This window comes from Odocoileus virginianus, chromosome X, assembly GCF_023699985.2.
Source record: "Odocoileus virginianus isolate 20LAN1187 ecotype Illinois chromosome X, Ovbor_1.2, whole genome shotgun sequence".
Classification (NCBI taxonomy): domain Eukaryota; kingdom Metazoa; phylum Chordata; class Mammalia; order Artiodactyla; family Cervidae; genus Odocoileus; species Odocoileus virginianus.
The window spans coordinates 46,910,887-46,932,638 of record NC_069708.1 but is presented as its reverse complement, the minus strand read 5'-3'; the positions used below and the strand labels follow the sequence as shown (position 1 = coordinate 46,932,638).

The 21,752-nt window shown below is 36.9% G+C and overlaps 2 protein-coding genes across 4 annotated transcripts in view; both read right to left on the bottom strand.

Annotated features, from left to right (window-relative positions):
* Positions 1-21,752, bottom strand: part of DIAPH2 (diaphanous related formin 2) — a 953,573-nt gene that overhangs the window by 694,411 nt on the left and 237,410 nt on the right. The gene's annotated exons all lie outside the window — the stretch shown is intronic.
* On the bottom strand, positions 17,623-19,378 carry RPA4 (replication protein A4). The gene is given in 3 exon segments (XM_020889397.2): positions 17,623-18,586; positions 18,589-18,785; positions 18,788-19,378. Coding segments are annotated over 3 exon segments (768 nt in total). The 5' UTR covers positions 19,050-19,378; the 3' UTR covers positions 17,623-18,277.

Genomic DNA, 21,752 nt, shown 5'->3' with positions numbered 1-21,752 from the left:
TGTTAAAATGAACTTACTAAAGGAAATCATATTCCTAATCTATAAACCCTGGAAATGAAAGAGAGCTGACATCAAGTTTATCTGCTATGAATAAGGTAAGAAGTTCTTTGAATGCAAGGAGGAAAACAAAAAGGCATAACACACATTTCCATTTTCCCTACACCAATCTGCATGTTATACTGAATGGCTCTGTTGGGCAAGAGAGAAGGTCAATGAAAATTATTTCATGGTAACAGCAGTAAGGAAAATTAAAAGATAATTGCCATTTGATGACTGAACAACAGAAAGGCAACAGTCCTTCTCACCTACATAATTAAAGAGTCATTATAGAGTGTGATAGCTATGTAGACAAAGATCAAAGAAATTCAATGTTCCTGAATACTTTTAGTACAGGGTAACTCCCTTGGAGTGCAAGTAGATCAAACCAGTCAATCCTAAAGGGATTCAATCCTGAATATTCAATGGAAGGACTGAAGCTGAAGCTCCAATACTTTGGCCACTTGATGTGAAGAGCTGACTCATCAGAAAAGACCCTGATGTTGGGAAAGATTGAAGGCAGGAAGAGAAGGGGTCAACAGAGGACAAGACGGTTGGATGGAATCTCCAACCCAATGGACATGAGTTTGAGCAAGCTCTGGGATACAGCGAAGGACAGGGAAAGCCTGGCATGCTGCAGTCCATGGAGTCGCAAATATTTGGACACAACTGAGCGACTGAACAACAATAAACAGTTAGTAACAGAGTCGAGAGTAATACAAGAAGTATTTGACTCCAAAGACACAACTTGGCGACTGAACAACAACAAACAATCAAAGAATCTGCAATCAAACCACACAGAATCCACAATCAAACCCAAAGAATCATTTCTTTGGGTCCTCATGGTAGATGTAAAAAAGTTCTTAGCAAGTTCAAATGTTTTATTGTCTCAGAATGTGATCTCTAATGTTAATTTTCTGGTCTTTTCTAGTTTATCTTCATGTAATATTTTAAAATCTTTCCTCCAAAACTGAGAAAACTACTATGGAAATTATGTATCTGTATACACATACATGCACTCTCAAAATAGTTTAAATATCTTAATACCTCCAATTTTAATAAATTTTTTCAAAGCATAATCATTCAACAATGAACAGTTAAAATTCTTAATAACCCCACATTAAACACCCTGATAATTCTTAAGCCCTATCTAACAGAAATTAAACCTGAAAAGCTCATTATTTTTCTCTTCCACTGTGATACAAATGAACTAAATCAATGACAACAAAAAATAATAATAAACTGTATATGGCATGCATATAAAACCTTTATAGGATTACAATGCAGTATAAAGTTCCTAAGTAAAAAAAAAAAATATTAACTTCCTACTATATTCAACCTGGCTTGCACTCATTTTCAGAAAAATCTAGAAACATAGCTACTCCTAAAAGTTACATATTTGATGTCTTTTAGAACCTATGAAGGCTTTTTAAAGAAAGCATAATGCTTTAATTGCTGAAGTAACTTTGACCTCCTTCAAAAATGCGAAGACTTTCTTTTCAATTAGAACAATTAAAATCCACAACAAACACTAAAAATTTTAACATGATTTTATCTTCATTTATGAACAACCTTTCATGAAAGAACATGAACTAATAAGAATAGTTTTATTGACTGTGAAGTTAAACTAAGTTACTCCATATTGGCTCCTTCATTTTACAGATGAAGAAAATAAACAATTTTATTGACTTGTCTTAGATCATGAGGGTTGTTAATAGCAAAACTACTATTGGAATCAATCAATCCTCAGTCATTACATACCTCCCATTTAACTATATTATCAACAATTAACAAATACATGATCAATTAGTGATTATGAGATTTGGGGTTATTTTCCTTTCATGAAGGAATATCAGACACAAGTTAAAATTTATCTAAATACGGTCAATGTGTATATTTATACACGAATGCAATACCAGTGAAGTGTTTTTTTGTTTGCTTTTAAATTTACTATGGAATCAAGAAGCAAGAGAAACTTTAGGTAATAAACACATTGGAGATGTTCAAACATAAACTTTCTTTCCACTTCCCACACACCAATAAATAAAATAGTTACTTGCTCAGCATAGATGCAGAGCCTTCTCATGTTGCAACTCATAACTATAGTTTATAGACATACCAATGACATACAGTAAACACTCACTTCAAAAAATGTACCGTTAACTGATATCTGGCTTGACACAAAAATACAAGTATTAGGAAGCACGTGGAAAAACAGAGCCATTCAACTTTCAGTTCAGTTCAGTTCAGTGGCTCAGTCATGTCCAACTCTTTGCAACCCCATGGAATGCAGCACGCCAGGCCTCCCTGTCCATCACCAACTCCGGTAGTTCACCCAAACCCATGTCCATTGAGTCGGTGATGCCATCCAACCATCTCTTCCTCTGTTGTCCCCTTCTCCTCCTGCCCTCAATCTTTCCCAGCATCAAGGTCTTTTCAAATGAGTCACCTCTTTGCATCAGATGGCCAAAGTACTGGAGTTTCAGCCTCAACATCAGCCCCTGCAATGAACACCCAGGACTGATTTCCTTTAGGATGGACTGGTTGGATCGCCTTGCAGTTCAAGTGACTCTCAAGAGTTTTCTCCAACACTATAGTTCAAAAGCATCAATTCTTTGGTGCTCAGCTTTGTTTATAGTCTAGTTCTCACATCCATACATGACTAATGGAAAAAACATAGCCTTGACTACACAGACCTTTGTTGACAAAGTAATGTCTCTGCTTTTTAATATGCTGTCTAAGTTGGTCATAACTTTTCCTCCAAGGAGTAAGCATCTTTAAATGTCATGGCTGCAATCACCATCTGCAGTGATTTTGGAGCCCAGAAAAATAAAGTCAACCACTGTTTCCACTACTGCTACTGCTACTGCTAAGTCGCTTCAGTTGTGTCCAACTCTGTGTGACCCCATAGATGGCAGCCCACCATGCTCCCCAATCCATGGGATTCTCCAGGCAAGAACACTGGAGTGGGTTGCCATTTCCTTCTTCATTGCACGGAAGTGAAAAGTGAAAGTGAAGTTGCTCAGTCCTGTCTAACTCAGCGACCCCATGGACTGCAGCCTACCAGGCCCCTCCATCCATGGAATTTTCCAGGCAAGAGTACTGGAGTGGGGTGCCATTGCCTTCTCTGTTTCACTATTTCCCAATCTATTTGCCATGAAGTGAAGGACCAGATGCCATGATCTTAGTTTTCTGAATGTTGAGCTTTAAGCCAACTTTTTCACTCTCCTCTTTCACTTTCATCAAGAGACTCTTTAGTTCTTCTTCACTTTCTGCCATAAGGGTGGTATCATCTGCGTATCTGAGGTTATTGATATTTCTCCCGCCAATCTTGATTCCAGCTTGTGCTTCTTCCAGCCCAGCGTTTCTCATGATGTACTCTGCATATAAGTTAAATAAGCAGGGTGACAATATACAGCCTTGACCTACACCTTTTCATATTTGGAACTAGTCTGTTGTTCCACGTCCAGTTCTAACTGTTGCTTCCTGACCTGCATACAGGTTTCTCAAGAGGCATGTCAGGTGGTCTGGTATTCCCATCTCTTTCAGAATTTTCCACAGTTTATTGTGATCCATGCAGTCAAAGGCTTTGGCATAGTCAATAAAACTTTATTCAACTTTAGTTTAGGAATAAAAGTTCTTGGTTAGCCTTTCTTGCTTCCTTACTTAGCATGAAGTGGTCAATCATCTTTGGATTGCTTCTGATAGAGTTCAGAACACTATACCCAAAAATATGGCACTCTAGTATACTCAATATCTTAAGCTGAAGGACTACAAAAAGGGCCAAAGCAAGAAAGTCACTCTGGCCTCATTCTTCCCCAGCCCATCCCTCTTCTTCCCTGAAAGCAGGAGATGAATCTTCCATGTGAAAGGTGGAATCCTGCATGTAACACTAGGAGGGAAGGCATTTGTATCATCTGACACAGGAAATTGAGGACACAGAAGGCTGTATATACAAACTTTGTTAAACTAACCCTTAGCTTCCTAGTTACTTCTTCATCATGTACTACCCCTAGCCCAGATCCCTTTGTCTTGTCAATTTTTCACAAATTTGTTGTTTCTTTGTCTAAAAGGTATAAAGGGTTCTGGTTTTTTCAGTTCTTTGGGTCTTCATTCTCTTGTAAAGTCTCCAATGTTTATGTACCAAAAAAAAAAAAAAAAAATCGGTAAAATTTGTATTCGTTTCTCCTGTTAATTTTTATTACGTTAATTTGCAGACCCAGCCAGAGACCCTGAGAGGGTCGAGTAAAACATTTTCCTCCTCTACACTTCCTGCTAACTTCCTTAACTTCTCTAACCCTCTGTGCTTTGCCTTGCTCACTCTGGCTATACTAAACTTTTAACAAACCCAATTAACTCTTATTTTGCTGGATAGATCAGTTCCTCTGCCAATTCCTGTCTGCAAATGTAATGAGGCCTGGATTAGAGTACTGACAATGGAAACACAAAAACTATCCAAGATATATGTCAAATAAGAATGGGAAATATGATGAACAGAGGTATCAAAGATGAGCCTAAATCATACACATAGGGTTCATAACCAAATCCTTGAATACACGGATGAGTGTTCTAAGTCCAGAATCATGCTTACCTAAGCACCACAGTATGTGTTCAGCATGGTGCTTCTAATCTCCACAGTACTATTTGATAATTCATATTTATCTAGCATCTCTCCTATCAAATATGTTTCAAAAATTTCCAACCACATATCTGAAAAATCAATATGCATGTATAATTTGCCTTTGGCCCTCAAAATTAACTCTTCTATAGCTGTCTCTACTTTTATTACTCTAATTTTCCAAGATTATTTGAAAGACTTGACAAATGCAAAAAGGTGAATATTTTCATCAAACTATTGTCATGAGCAAATTAAGACACATGGTTTCAACATGTAAAATCAGTATTATAATTTATAAACAATACAAAAATAATAGCAGAAACCAAAATTAATTAAAAGCTCACATAGTAATAGCTCAGTGTAGCATATCCTACATCCTATTTCTGGGAGAAAGTACATGACAAATTAAACTGACAGAAGTTTTTTTTTTTTTTTCAAGGTACAAAACATGTCATAAAGTCAGAGTATATCCCCAGGGCAATATCCCATACCATTTACATTTAAAATATTTTGCCATTTTAATTGACACTTATAATGCTGATCTCAACAACACTACAAAACTCTTAAAACATTTTCTTTATCAAAGAAAAATGCTCAATGTAGTTTCAGTGCTGGAGTCATTTCAGGGTATTCTTATTCTTGAACAAATGTTAATTCACATATGGAAATTTATGATAACTCAATTTTTTGAAATCCATTTAACACTCTAGTTTAGCACTTAGTCTTCAATACTTTTTGATGAATGAATATTAAATACAAAAATTCAAGAAATGATCTCCAGGAAACTCTCTTGGAAGCCAGTATTAAGGATGCTATGGTACCCTTAGAATCCACATGAAATATGGATTTGATCCCTAGATTGGAAGTTCCCCTGGAGAAGGGAACGGTTACCTACTCCAGTATTCTGGCCTGGATAATCCCATGGACTACAGTCCATGGGGTCATAAAGAGTCAGACATGACTGAGCAACTTTCAAACACATCACATATGAAAACCTAGAGAAGGAAATGACAACCCACTCCAATATTCTTGCCTGAGAATCCCATGGATAGAGGAACCTGGCAGAGTACAGTCCATGGGGTCGCAAAGAGTTGGACAAAACTGAGCAACTTCACTTTCACTTTCAGGGCAATACTCAGCACTCAGGTCTCATTCTCCAAAACAAAATTAGACTCAATCTGTATATTTTCAGTAATGCTGGGTGCTACAAAACAGACCTAACAAATATGAGTGGATTGATTCTGGACTTAGGAAGGTTTGAGATTCATATTCATATGGCAAACTACTAAGCTAGCCATCTCACTTGAAGCTGATTTAGATTTTCAAAGTGCACTACAGTGTTATCCTCCCTTCTATGTTCTCCCTTCATGGATTCCATCTCAATGGAAGATTTTCAGATTTAAACTGCCTGATGTGAGAGGCCACACACCTATAGCTTTGCTGACCAGGTAGGAAATCTCCCCAAATGAGCTGCCCATTATCTGACACCAGTCGAATAGCCAGGGTCATAGAGCAAACACTGTTATCTATTGCACAAGGATTTTCTTTCAATCGACTGCACAGAATACCTGCACTCCAGGTGCTAGCTGGCATCTTAATCGTGAATTGTCAGCTATCCAGCTCCTATCAAAAGTCCAGCAGAGATGATAGATATTCCAGAGGGAGAGCCTTGGGGACATTTCTCAAGTATATCTTGGGGAAGCTGTATACCAGTACTATTACTCTGGGTTTTTGTAGAAATACCATGACTTTATTTTATTTTTTTAAACTCAATGGAGGAAATGGACATTCGAAATCCTCTGCACTTTATGGAAAACTATCAAAGACTCAGTTCTACTGTGCTGTCCAATACCTCTCATCTAGAGAAACACAAAATAAAATTCTCTCGGCTTAGAATTAGAAAGAATGTCCTTCTCTGAAAAAAAAAATAAATGCACTATCATTCATCAGATAACAGCTATATCTATTAATATTCTGCCATCTTACCCCCTTGGCTACAGGGAAGATTGGGACCATTTTATCCTCAAATCACTACCTGGCATTGTCCTAGGCATTTTGAAAACTATCAGGTTTACTTAGAGCTTCTATGTTTATCCACATCTTAGTAGGATATCTGCATCTATTATTGAAAGCTGCAATTGCTTTAGTAAGAGTCCCACAATAATAAGTGTATAAAACTCTAATGTGTCCAAGACCTTCACTTAAATTAATTCATATAAACCAAAATATAAATATTTCAAATGACACATATTTAGAAGCTTTCTCTTCCCAAGGCAAATGTTGAATATATAGAAAATAAAATAAAATGCATATAAAGTATTTTTAAATGGAAGCTCACCTTCTATTAAGAAATCCATTTAATTATTGTGCCTAGACTCTGCTGCTATATTTTATACACCTTTAGACAATTATTATATATACACATTGGTTTTCAAATTTAAAACACAGCATTTAAGCAAGAAAATGTACTGCCTTGGTGGAACTGCCTATGTCATATAATAATGCCAACATAGGAGTCATCATTTATTCTACTTTAAAGTCTGTAACTTCTTACTAAAACAATGCTTCAGAAACTTGAGTCAGTATTTGCTGTTCCTATGTTTTTCTTTTTGAAAATAATATAGAACACATAGATCTACTTTGGTTCTGTTATGATATATAATACTGAATGCCTTAAGCTAAAATTCTGTTTTAAAGCTAATATTATATAATAAAAGTTCAATATCACTGAGTATTTATGGGACCAACTTAGCTAAATGAGCCAACATGGTTGCCACTAATATAAATTGTTGACCAAGATTTTAAAAGTAAGTATAAAATTTGACTTAACTATTCTGAATTTACTATTTTCTAGTGTATGTAAAAATGTAGTAGGGTCCTCTAAAACAATTTATGCATTTGAAAGTTAAAGCGAACAAATTTAAAATATAACCTTGATTTTGCAGTGCTGCATATAATGGTGCCTTATGAGGTATGCTCACAATTTTAAATCCTATTCACATTTCTGCACCATAAAAAATTGCCCTCATTATTCTGTTTTTCATAGGTAGTCCAACGCAAAATGTTCTGAAGGTATTGATCTGCATCTAATGCTATATTAACTTTCTAACTATTGTCAGCTGCTTTGCCAAGCTTTTAATACATTTAATATAGGCTGTTTAAATAGTTATTAACATTCATAATTCAGAAAGTACTTTCTATTCCTAATTTGTATTACTGTCAACAGTCAGCTATTTTCATTACGATGATTATGTTAAAACGCATATTAATGTGCTAGACAAAAATGTTTAAATCTAAAAGGAACTTAGAATGTATCAAGTAAAAACAAATGTCCAGAGGTAACGCAAATAACTACACATACAGAAACTGTAAGAGATATTTTTTATGTGTTTTCACCTGCTTGAAAACTGGCTGAGGAAGCCATCATCACAGAAAAGGTAAATATACACACTATGCCATCAGTTTGGCTGACTAACTAAGATTCCAAGCAAAACAAACAAAAAACAGTTTCTCAGTGGGATAATGTACCCTTCAATCTATAAGGTAATTTCAGCAACAACTCTGAAAGAATTCTACACAACCACAACTCTCATACTATTCTTCAAACCAATATTTGTTGTTTTTGTCATATGTTGAGAAAGCTTAGTGACAATGATTTATTGCTACACATTTCTCTGGATCTTCATAAAATATATTGCCAAATACCTATACATTCTGTAATGGGTTGGCTGGGAATAAAATTGTTCAAACTCATTGGTCATTTCTCAGCAGACACGGCTTCCTTTCATAAACTTTAATAAAGGAATATGAACAAAAATCTGTAAGTAACAACACAGTTCTCATTCTAAAACACACAGACCATGGTATGTGCAAAGTCTAACTCGATTTGTGATAGCAGAGTGGGATTTATTTTATAGTCAAAACTCATGGATTTTTAGGGTGTTAAACAGAGTTGTAAACGTCAGAGGAGTGTGTAATTTCCTCAGTTCTGTCATGCTACAGTAAAGATTTGAAGCAACAGACCAGTGTTACAGTTCAGTTTCATTTTGCAAGCAAAGCATAGTACATCCTCTAGGCATGAGGGTGGCCTGACCCAAAAAACAGAGGGGCTCAATTTTGGCTCCTCTTTTTATATGTTTTGTCTCCTCCCCCTGAGCCTGCCCTATGTAAATTGGGCTAGCCAGGAGGGCTGTTTGTTTCACCTGAGGTTCTCACTCTGGTCCTTGGATTTTCTTTTGTTCCATCTTCGCAGGCTTTTTCCTTTCTTTGTCTGGCCACCACCATTTTGGATTCCTTTTTCCTATTCTAACTACCTAACATAAATATTCAATTTCATTAACTCACCATGCAACCATAAAAAGACCATTGTGGAAAGCAAGCTATGTTATCTCTACCTGATGAATATGTGAATATGGTTCAAATCAAACCAACAGGTTTTACTCCTGTGAGGAGGAAGTTAGCTTCATTCTTTTTCTCTGATTACATCTAAAAATGCATGGCCACAAAATAGAGCCAGATTAATGCAAACTCATTCTCACTGCTGGAGAAGCACTGGTTGTTATTCATGATGGGTCAACATCTACATCAAATCACACATTATTGTATATAAATTACATAGTACCTGCCATCATGAAACAAATAAGAGGGCAAGAGGTTCCCTTCCCCAGAGGAGTCTAAAATCTGAGAAAAGCAAGCATACATGCATGAAACTATTACGGAGCATAAGCAGGTACAGGTGAATGTATACAGTATAAAATAAATGTTAAAGGAATTTATAGTAAGGGAGTGGTTTGGGATATGGCCAGTTAATGATGGCTTATAAAAGGGATTGACTGAAATGGACATGATTCTGTTTAATTTTCTGAAATGACTATACTTTGAGAATGTTTAGCAAAACTATTAGTGTGTATGGGTGCTTAAATATCATTTCATTATGGGCTGAACACAAGGAAATCAGTTAAAACTGTGGTACAGAAGCAAATCAGTCATGAGAGGCCAAATGTCCAGATTCTAAAGAATAGCAGCTTTGGAAAACAGTTATGTAACAGAGACTTAGAGACTACTTCCCCCAATATTTTAAATGAAACTATATCCTAAGTCTAATTATAGTATTTTTTTTCTTTTTGGCCAACCCAATACTTATTGATTTTTTAGATACATTTCAAAAGCAATAAACAAATGGGACCTAATGCCTAATGAAACGTAAAAGCTTTTGCACAACAAAGGAAACTATAAGCAAGGTGAAAAGACAGCCCTCAGATTGGGAGAAAATAATAGCAAACGAAGCAACAGACAAAGGATTAATCTCAAAAATATACAAGCATCTCCTCCAGCTCAATTCCAGAAAAATAAATGACCCAATCAAAAAATGGGCCAAAGAACTAAACAGACATTTCTCCAAGGAAGACATACAGATGGCTAAAAAACACATGAAAAGATGCTCAACATCACTCATTATCAGAGAAATGCAAATCAAAACCACAATGAGGTACCATTACACGCCAGTCAGAATGGCTGCTATCCAAAAGTCTACAAGCAATAAATGCTGGAGAGGGTGTGGAGAAAAGGGAACCCTCTTACACTGTTGGTGGGAATGCAAACTAGTACAGCCACTATGGAAAACAGTGTGGAGATTTCTTAAAAAACTGGAAATAGAACTGCCATATGACCCAGCAATCCCACTTCTGGGCATACACACCGAGGAAACCAGATCTGAAAGAGACACGTGCACCCCAATGTTCATCGCAGCACTGTTTATCATAGCCAGGACATGGAAGCAACCTAGATGCTCATCAGCAGACGAATGGATGAGGAAGCCGTGGTACATATACACCATGGAATATTACTCAGCCATTAAAAAGAATTCATTTGAATCAGTTCTAATGAGATGGATGAAACTGGAGCCCATTATACAGAGTGAAGTAAGCCAGAAAGATAAAGACCATTACAGTATACTAACACTTATATATGGAATTTAGAAAGATGGTAACGATAACCCTATATGCAAGACAGAAAAAGAGACACAGATGTATAGAACAGACTTTTGGACTCTGTGGCAGAAGGCGAGGGTGGGATGTTTCAAGAGAACAGCATTGAAACATGTATATTATCTAGGGTGAAACAGATCACCAGCCCAGGTTGGATGCATGAGACAAGTGCTCGGACCTGGTGCACTGGAAAGACCCAGAGGGATCGGGTGGAGAGGGAGGTGGGAGGGGGGATCGGGATGGGGAATACATGTATATCCATGGCTGATTCATGTCAATGTATGACAAAAACCACTACAATACTGTGAAGTAATTAGCCTCCAACTAATAAAAAAAAAAAAGCTGATAATTAAATTAGCTATTTTCTTTTCATTATTTTGAGGTACAGTAATTTATCTCCATCCATAAATCATTATTTTTATTTCCATTGTTTTTACATGCCCTACTGAAAGTATGATTATATTTAATAATTCATTTTTTTACATTTAACCATCAAGTCTTTTTCCATTATAATTTTTTGTATTTACAATTTTTTATACAACTGTAAAGATTACTTTCCATTTATAGTCCCCGTTGTTATATAGTATCTTACACCAAGTAGTTTGTATTTCCCTTTTCGCCACCACCCACTGGTAACCACTAGTTCGTTATTTCTATCCATGAGTTTGGAGCACATTATGCTAAATAAAGTAAGTTAGGCAGAGAAAGACACTACATGATACCACTTATGTGTGGAATCTAAAACATCCAACAAACTAGTGAATATTGAGTATTCTTTTTTTTTTTAAAGCATTATTCTTACAAGAGGGCTTCCCAGGTGGTTTTATTGGTAAAGAACTTGCTTGCCAATGCAGGAGACATAAGAAATGCAGATTTAATCCCTGGGTCAAGAAGATCCCCTAGAAAAAGAAATGGCAACCCACTCCAGTATTCTTGCCTGGAGAATCCCATGGACAGAGGAGCCTGGTCACAAAGAGTCAGGCATGACTGAAGTGACCTAGCATGCATTGTTATGAGACAAAGAAAGGACAGAGAAGTAGAGAAGGCCATGTGACAGAGGAGGCAGAGATTGGAGTTATGCTGCCACAAGCCAAGAAGTGCCATAAATTGAAGAAGCTCTAAAGATCCTCCCTTACAGCCTTAGGGGGGACCTAATTGTCAACACGTTAATATCAGACTTCCGGCCACCTGACTGTGAGAGAATACATTTCTGTTGTTTCAAGTCACCCAGTTTTTGGTAACTGTTATGGAAGTCTTAGGAAACTATTAACAGAACAATAATATTAAATGACTCCTGTTGAATTTCAAGGATTCTTTTACTGTTATATAAGAAATAAGACATGATGCATTCAAGTTGATTTTTCCCTCTATGTGCTATTTTTTTCTTTTCTATACAATTTCCTCATCACTGTACAAATTACTCTCTTTCTTGGGTTTATTCTTACTTTGGTTTCCTCCTTTTCTGATTTTGTTGTTGTTGTTTCATTGTTCCTGTTTGTTTCTGTCCAAAAGGAAGACTAATTAGTTGTTTGCTCTGTTGCTTTGATCAGTTATTTTTTGGTTTCTGGGAAGGAGGTTTTAAAGTAGAGGATGGTTAGATAAAATCTTACAACTGTTGGTGGGTTTAAATCTGATGGAAATAGAAAGTATTGTTTATACTACAGAATGATTATTTGCATGTCTAAGGAATAAAAGTTGCTTTTTTTTTTAAATTTGGAAGCTCCAAGTTAATAAATTTAAACATGTTTCTTTCCTGCAGGATTTCTAAAAGCCTTTTTAAAAAGCAATGCTAATGTTCATTGTGGGTGGGGAAAATACTACACAGTACTTTCAGAACTTTAACCACATGATGTAGACACAAATCCCACCACCACCACTTTTTGGGGTTTTTTTGGTTTTTTGAGGGGTGGGTTGAGAGTGTCTTTTTATCAGGAAAAAGAAAGAGTTTTGGTCCAGAGTCAAATGGTAGATAAAAGTCTAAGGAAAGGCCACTGCTCAGGGGTGGTTTACTTGACTTTGGTAAGAATTCACAGTACACTCAGAGGAAAATTAAGGACACTGTTGCTCTTTGATTTTTTTTTCCTCTGCTCTCCAAACCCACACATACACACAGGAACACCAGAGGCAGTTCATGGTAGCAGTTCCTTACGTTTTGTCATTCACTCAACTTTTAATGCCACAAGGAATCAAGCTAAATGCGTAAATACAGCACAAACAAAACACAGTCTTTGACTTTCAGGAAAGGTCCACATAGTAACTTTCTTTCTTATTTTAATAAAGTTCCTGTATTGGCGGGTACTTGACAAGCTCATATTCCCTTCTTAGGGAAGCACTCTCCAGAGACACTTTCTGGGGTGGAAAAAATCTGGACCATATCACTGTGCCCCCCTCTCCCTTAACAGGGACAAACCTGAGTCAATTAGGGACTGTCACCTGACCAGAGGTGTGGCCAGCACTTAAGCAGGCCTGTAGGCTGAGGTGGCCTGGCACGAAAACCTGTGCCAGAGCAGAAACAAATGGGAACCAGAGTCACCCCATTAAGAATTCAAAATGGGGATACAGAGAAGGCCACGGAGTTAACGTCAGGGAAAAAAGCAGACTCATGCAGAGTTCATGTTCATAATGGAACAAATCAGGGAGAGGCACCATGAATTTCTGTTGCTGTGTTGGCGACTCACAACAAAAATAATCAGGTTCTAGGACTACCTTGGGATATCCAGTGACCTTCCATATCGGCCTCCATGAGGCACAGTTATATGGCTGTTGCTAGAATTTCTGTGAAATTTCTAGCTCTTTCATTGCAACATGTAACATGTCTCCCTGCTTCTACCCAGAGTTATCCCTTTAAAATCTCTTCAGGTCAGGTTCACTACTCTCCTCGAAACCCTCTGACAGCTTCCCAGCTCACTCAGAGTAAAAGCCAAAGTCCTACCAATGGCTCACAATTCTCTGCCTCCCGCCACACTGTGCTTTTTGACATTCCTGGAACAGGCCGAGCATTTGCTGCCGTCGTTTCCTGTTTCTCACAATGGTCTTCCTCCAGTGGACACCATAGCTCACTTCCACACTTTCTTTAGATCTCTACTCACGTATCAATAAAGTCAGGGAGGCCTTCCCTGGCCATGTGATACAAAATAGCAACATTCTCTTCCCAGGACAGATCTCAACCTGACAATTTATGTATGTGTATATATGTGTGTATATACATATTTTTATTTTATTAATTGTCTGATTTCTCTTACTAGAATGTAAGCTTCATAAGGACAGACCCCAAATGGACAAGGGGAATTTGTCATTCCTTTATGGGATATCCATCTGCTATATAAAAACAAACTATATAATATTGAATGTTATTTATTGACCCACTCCAACCTAAGGTATTACCAAAAATTAACACATAGTAAAATAACACATAGTAACACATAATAATAGTAAAATAAGCTTTCTTAATTTATCATGTAGTTATGTATCCAAATAATACTATATGGATGGCATTTGAATTACTAGAAGTATCATCGATAGGTATGGCGCAAGTGAAAGTCACTCAGTCGTGTCCAATTCTTTGCAATCCCATGGACTGTACAGTCCACGGAATTCTCCAGGCCAGAATACTGGAATGGGTAGCCATTTCCTTCTCCTGGGGATCTTCCCAACCCAGGAATCGAACCCAGGTGTACCACATAGCAGGCGGGTTCTTTACCAGCTGAGCCATTAGGGAAGCACAGAGCTCTGAGGTCATTAAAAAAGGGCTTTCCAATGCAATGATATACAGCCTTACGATACAATTACGCTTACACTTTGCAATTACAATTGTAATTACACTTGAAATAATAAATGCATTGGTTAAATGCATTTAAACCATTGATGATTTTTTAATCAGTAAAATGCAGGCACAGTGTGTTATAGTGTCATTAAAAATTAACAAGTTATATGGCTAAGTTCTCTAAAACTATAATAAAAATAATGCTTTATTTCTTAAACTGGTAGATGAAAAATATAGGCATTTTTATATTCCCCTTTATACCTGTTGCTAAAATATTTCATAGTTCTTTTTTTTAAAAACTCAAGTCAGGCAAATTTTAATGAAAGAAATAAAAGATTTAGTATGTGACAAGAATGAAAGGAGGATATTTTAAAAGACTTTCCTTATTGTGAGGTACTATAAAGAAGTGGATAAGGACCTAGCATTGGAATCTTAGCTCTGACAGTTACTAGCCATATAGCATTAAAATGGAGCAAATCACTTAACCTTTCTGACCCTCAAGTTCCTCATCTATAAAATGTGAGCAATATTAATAGTAATCATAATGATTCTCTGGTTTTATGTGTGTATTTCAAGTTCTTAGAACATTTCCTGAAGGATAATAAATGGTATATATGTAAGTATTTCTTGCTATCATTTTTTTTAATATTTTAAAAATGCCTGTAGGGCATCTGGGAAGACATTTGGAGACAAATGTCTAAATTTCAAGAGAAAAGTCTGAGCTGGAAATATAAATCTAGCCGTCACAGGGACACACACACATACACTCTTCTTTAGAACAGTACTTAGCAGACAATAAGTACTATATAAATGCTACAATGTTAACTATTATAATTTTTAATAAGCATGTAAGAAATCAATTAAATTTAAGCTTATTAAAATGAAAGCTAATCCTTATTGCATACAGTAAATGCTCACTAAAAGTTTAATGACTGAAAAGAATTCACAGTTGTTACCTTTTTTTGTTCATCATTATAAAAGGTGAATAGAAATTGTAAAAATAAGACAATTTACAGTTCTCAGATTACACTCAACATATAAATCTAAATTTAGTAGATAAAACATTACTGGCAATTGTAACAATAATATAAACCTTGACTTGAAAACATTTTCAAATTTATTTATTCCATTTAGAATCAATTTTAATACAAATGCAGACATTTCTAATGTCTACGAGCTATAGAAAACCCCCAGTGACTAATAATCATCAATTATATTCTTCAGGCTCCTCAGACTTAAATGTCCCTGCCCAAAATAGTCAATAGTATTTCCCCAGGATTTCTATCTTATTCTCAAAGACGTGGCTCACATATAGGGCAGAACTGGAGAAGAAGGGGCACACTGGCCAAGTTTATTCACTGTGTAAACAAAGTTGAAAAAGAAGTCTGCATTCCAAGTGGATGATTTACAACAAATCTGAAAAGTCTGCTAACCCTAACATGCACTAAATATGCACGTATGGCAATCTAGCAATTGTTTCTGCCTCAAAATGTTTGTTGATTTCCATTCACATTGTTGATTTCCATTACATTCCATTCACATCCATTCACATATATTCCATTCACAGAATACTTACTATTCTTCCATTGCTGTCCCTCACCTGCAGCAGAATCCCAGTAAAGCTCAAGAAGTGTAAAGTGGGGAAAAGTGCTAGGGTAATTAACAAAGCTAAAAAGGACCCCAAGTCACAAAGAGAGAGGACAGTTCCTGTCAAAGGATGGGGGAGAGAGTGGGAGTGTTTGCTGGCCTTAAATTCAGGTGTACATAGAAGTGTCAGTTCCCAGGCACTAAGGCAACCAAATAAAGCTTTTTTTTTTTTTTCCCCTTCTTTTAAGTTGCTATTTTCCTGGTTCTGAATGAATATTCCTAGAGGGGAAAATTGACTACCTATCCAACCACCAATTGAGTCAACTTGACAATTAGCAAAGTGACCTACCAAGTCATAAATGTCAGATTTTAGTCTCAGGGTGCCTGCATCTATATAAGTGATACCACAAAAGAATATTGTCTCTTAGACTACTTTCTGCACTGAGATTCTGAGGAAGAAATATGCCCCCTGTCTCTCTCCCTCAGTGTGGTTTTCCCCAGGGCAGGCAACCTTTTCAACAGAGTGGTTCAGAATTTCTGTTTGTGAAGACTAGAACTTGGAAAGATTGTCTGATTATTTAAATAACAAACATGTTTTATAGTACGTTAACCATTTGCATCTTTCAAGGGAATATTGCTTATTTCACTGCTTTTGAAAGGGAAAAAATGTTTAGTTTATGCCTCAGTAAATTTAAGCCACAATTGGTTATAATTTTTTCTAAGAATTGGCAAAGAAAGGCCACGTTCTGACAATCTGGACTGCTGGCTTTTAAGAGCTTTTCTCTGTTTTTTCACCTTCTTTTTTTATTGAGACAAGTAATGCTTTTCTCTTCTACCTGTCTAAATGAATATATATAATTTTTAAATGAATATATATAATTTTTCTTTCCACTAATGTCACAAAACCAGTAATTTGAAAGATACCATCTTTAGTGTATGTACAACTGAGTGCTTACTTTATTCAATTATTTAAAAGCTTCACATATTTAATATAACCTATACTAAAATGCAGGGCTTCCCAAGTGGCACTAGTGGTAAAGAACCCGCCTGCCAATGCAGGAGACAAAAGAGATACAGGTTCAATCCCTGAGTTGGGAAGATACCCTGGAGAAGGGAATGGCAATCCACTCCAGTGTTCTTGCCTGGACAATCCCATGCCTGGCAGGCTACAGTCTATAGGGTTGCAAAGACTCAAACACAACTGAAGTGACTTAGCATGCATGCATACTAAAATATATTATTACAAAAAGGATACAACATATGTTATTGACATCACATACAGAAGAGAAAAAAAATCCCTCTAGATAATTAAAATATTAATATTCAAAAGCAAAACTAAAGGCTTTTCAAATGAATTGAGGAAAACAAATCACACAGTGAAGATTTGCAAAAGTGCTTTAATAAAATGTTTGCATAAACTTTCATTAAACTTGCTAAGCTTAATAATATTCCTATAAGTACTTGTTCATCTAACCTATAAGAATAAAACCTTCTTATACATAAAATAGAGCATTTAGTACTATAAATAATACATCAGAACATAAAGCTTACATCAAGTCTGGTATCCGTGTACTATGCAACTACAAGAGATTGTAATTTATAAAAAATATCACCACACTGAATTCAAAACAATTATACTTTAAGAAAAAAAGTCAAAGCTGACCCTGCCATTTAAATGTAGTATAACTTTGTCTTTTAAAAAACATAAACTTATGGCAATAAGAGCAGATTACTATATGAACACGAACTGGGTACCTGAAATCATAAACTAATTTCTTTAGCTCATCTGAATTAATCAACTACTATATTTAGCATAACATAACAGTATGAATATAAGATGATAAATCAAAACATTGAAAATGAGTTTATATAAAACAACACTTTTTTTGTCTCTTAACCGGCTTCTTGACTGCATCTATTTTTTCCTAATACATAGATATTTCGGAAAAAGAAGCTTCCACGCAAGAAAATAATAATTTTCAACTTTTTCTGTACCTTTGCTTCCCCAAATTCATCCATTCAGGAGAGTTTTCACCTGCTCATTGGTAAATCCTACAAAAAGGCCAGTCAACTTATTCATCATCATCTCCTTCTAAGCTTCAAATATAGTTAGAAAAACAGTTAAGTTCAAAGCAGCTGGAAAAGCAGTGAGATTCCAAAGGATGGCACTTTCAATCTTTTGTTAAAAAAAATCTACTTCCTAAAAGTCAAACAAACTCAGTCACAACAGGAGGCACGGTCTTCAGAAAATGGAAAAAACGGTTTTGGTGCTTCAATCAGCAGGTTTTAAATGCTCTTCCATCCACAGTGGTGGTAGATGTGGCCCTCCGCAGTCAGATAATCAACCACTTGCTTGACGGTCTGGATGCTCAGGTCGCAAAGCTAAGTCTGGAGCTCATGAATGCTCTTGCCTTCCTATTGAGGACACTCATGAATCAAACGCAGCACTTCGTTCTGGACAAAACTGGGGCGGTGCTCACTGTGCTTCTGGGCCTCACCCATTTCTGATGGATCAACCGGGCCACTTTGCCCAGGGGCCGCTTGGCAGGTGTTATCCAGCATCATGTGTACCTTGACCGTTTCTAGAATATGTGTGTGCTGTACTCATTCATGTCCTCGAGGACACGGATTTTCAACATCTCAAGGCTCTTCATCTCCACAGAACATTCGAGGATACCAAACACTTTGGCATATACTCCCACTGGAAGCAGAGTCACTTCCTGCTTTGCTTTATCTCTGCCGACCCACTGGTAGACTTCGATAGGTAAGGTGGTCATATCATCAATCTTGTAAAGTAACTTGCAGTCTTCTCTGCCTGCCTGATTATTCCCACGACAGAAACTTGGGAAATCTTGATTCCTCTATTCTTGAAGACGTTATCAACCAGAGTGGAAGTGAGCAGTTGGTTTACACAAGGAACAATAGCCTGGATTTGGGCCCTGGATCCCGTGGACCTAGTAGCAAGAGCTACCCTGCCCTGAGACAGTGGGTCACTGCTTCCACTGGCTCCACCTGGGGCAGAGATGTTGCCATAGCTCCCAAACCCATTCGTACTCATTTTCAGCAGCTCCCACAAAAGAGGAAGTGGGCTTTGGCTCCAGCTAGCAAGTTCCACAGGCAGGCTCCAAACTTCAGCATGGCTCCCACCCAGTGCGAGCTTCTGAGGCCCGCAACTCTGGGGCCAATCAGCTGCCAGGATGCAGCTGTCTGTAGTCAACTGGGAACTGCCAGCTTCTCACTTCACCCAAGAATTCTTTGGGGTGGTCTGATACCTGTTCTGCTGCATTTTAAAAGACCCATGTGCAATTTCAAACTTTTTCTGCTATCATTATAAAAATACATTTTAACAAGGTTCCCCTGCCCCCACTTTATTACTAAATGTTATGACTTCTATAGGCACATCTAAAAGATTCATTTAGTTTCTGGTCTTACATTTAGATCTTTAATCCATTTTGAGTTTATTTTTGTGTATGGTGTTAGAAAGTGTTCTAGTTTCATTCTTTTACAGGTGGTTGACCAGTTTTCCCAGCACCACTTGTTAAGAGGTTATCTTTTTCCCATTGTATATCCTTGCCGCCTTTGTCGAAGATAAGGTGACCATAGGTTCGTGGATTTATCTCTGGGCTTTCTATTCTGCTCCATTGATCTATATTTCTGTCTTTGTGCCAGTACCATACTGTCTTGATGACTGTGGATTTGTACTAGAGTCTGAAGTCAGGCAGATTGATTCCTCCAGTTCCATTCTTCTTTCTCAGGATTACTTTGGCTATTCGAGGTTTTTTGTATTTCCATACAAATTGTGAAATTATTTGTTCTAGTTCTGTGAAAAATACCGTTGGTAGTTTGATTGGGATTGCATTGAATCTATAGATTGCTTTGGGTAGTATAGCCATTTTGACAATATTGATTCTTCCAATCCATGAACACGGTATATTTCTCCATCTGTTTGTGTCCTCTTTGATTTCTTTCATCAGTGTTTTATAGTTTTCTATGTATAGGTCTTTTGTTTCTTTAGGTAGATATACTCCTAAGTATTTTATTCTTTTTGTTGCAATGCTGAATGTTATTGTTTCCTTAATTTCTCTTTCTGTTTTCTCATTGTTAGTGTAGAGGAATGCAAGGGATTTCTGTGTGTTAATTTTATATCCTGCAACATTACTGTATTCATTGATTAGCTCTAATAATTTTCTGGTAGAGTCTTTAGGGTTTTCTATGTAGAGGATCATGAGGAGAACATAGGCAAAACACTCTCCGACATAAATCACAGCAGGATCCTCTATGACCCACATCCCAGAATTTTAGAAATAAAAGCAAAAATAAACAAATGGGACCTAATGAAACTTAAAAGCTTTTGCACAACAAAGGAAACTATAAGCAAGGTGAAAAGACAGCCCTCAGATTGGGAGAAAATAATAGCAAATGAAGCAACAGACAAAGGATTAATCTCAAAAGTATACAAGCAACTCCTCCAGCTCAACTCCAGAAAAATAAATGACCCAATCAAAAAATGGGTCAAAGAACTCAACAGACATTTCTCCAAGGAAGACATACAGATGGCTAACAAACACATGAAAAGATGCTCAACATCACTCATTATCAGAGAAATGCAAATCAAAACCACAATGAGGTACCACTAAACGCCAGTCAGGATGGCTGCTATCCAAAAGTCTACAAGCAATAAATGCTGGAGAGGGTGTGGAGAAAAGGGAACCCTCTTACACTGTTGGTGGGAATGCAAATTAGTACAGCCACTATGGAAAACAGTGTGGAGATTTCTTTAAAAGCTGGAAATAGAACTGCCATATGACCCAGCAATCCCACTTCTGGGCATACACACCAAGGAAACCAGATCTGAAAGAGACATGTGCACCCCAATGTTCATCACAGCACTGTTTATAATAGCCAGGACATGGAAGCAACCCAGATGCCCATCAGCAGACGAATGGATGAGGAAGCTGTGGTACATATACACCATGGAATATTACTCAGCCATTAAAAAGAATTCATTTGAATCAGTTCTAATGAGATGGATGAAACTGGAGCCCATTATACAGAGTGAAGTAAGCCAGAAAGATAAAGACCATTACAGTATACTAACACATATATATGGAATTTAGAAAGATGGTAACGATAACCCTATATGCAAAACAGAAAAAGAGACTCAGATGTATAGAACAGACTTGTGGACTCTGGGAGAAGGCAAGGGTGGGATGTTTCAAGAGAACAGCATCGAAACATGTATATTATCTAGGGTGAAACAGATCACCAGCCCAGGTTGGATGCATGAGACAAGTGCTCGGGGCTGGTGCACTGGGAAGACCCAGAGGGATCGGGTGGAGAGGGAGGTGGGAGGGGGGACCCGGATGGGGAATACATGTAAATCCATGGCTAATTCATTTCAATATATGACAAAAACTACTGTAATGATGTAAAGTAATTAGCCTCCAACTAATAAAAATAAATGGAAAAAAAAATAAAAAAAAATAAAAGACAAAAAAAAAATAAAAGATTCATTTATTCACTCATTCAATTAACCATTCAACAGAAATTTTCAGAGCAGTAAGTTCAGTATAGTTTGTGTGAGGAGGCAGCGGTGGCAGAGCAGGGTGGCAGGACAGGGACAAGGGAGAATCTGTCACTTCTACTGTCCTCAAAGGACTCACATGTTCAAATCATTAAAAGCAGAAGCATTCTGGAAAAAATAGCAAGACAGCTACCTCTGAATAATTATCAAATCCAAATGCAAGTCATATCTTATGAT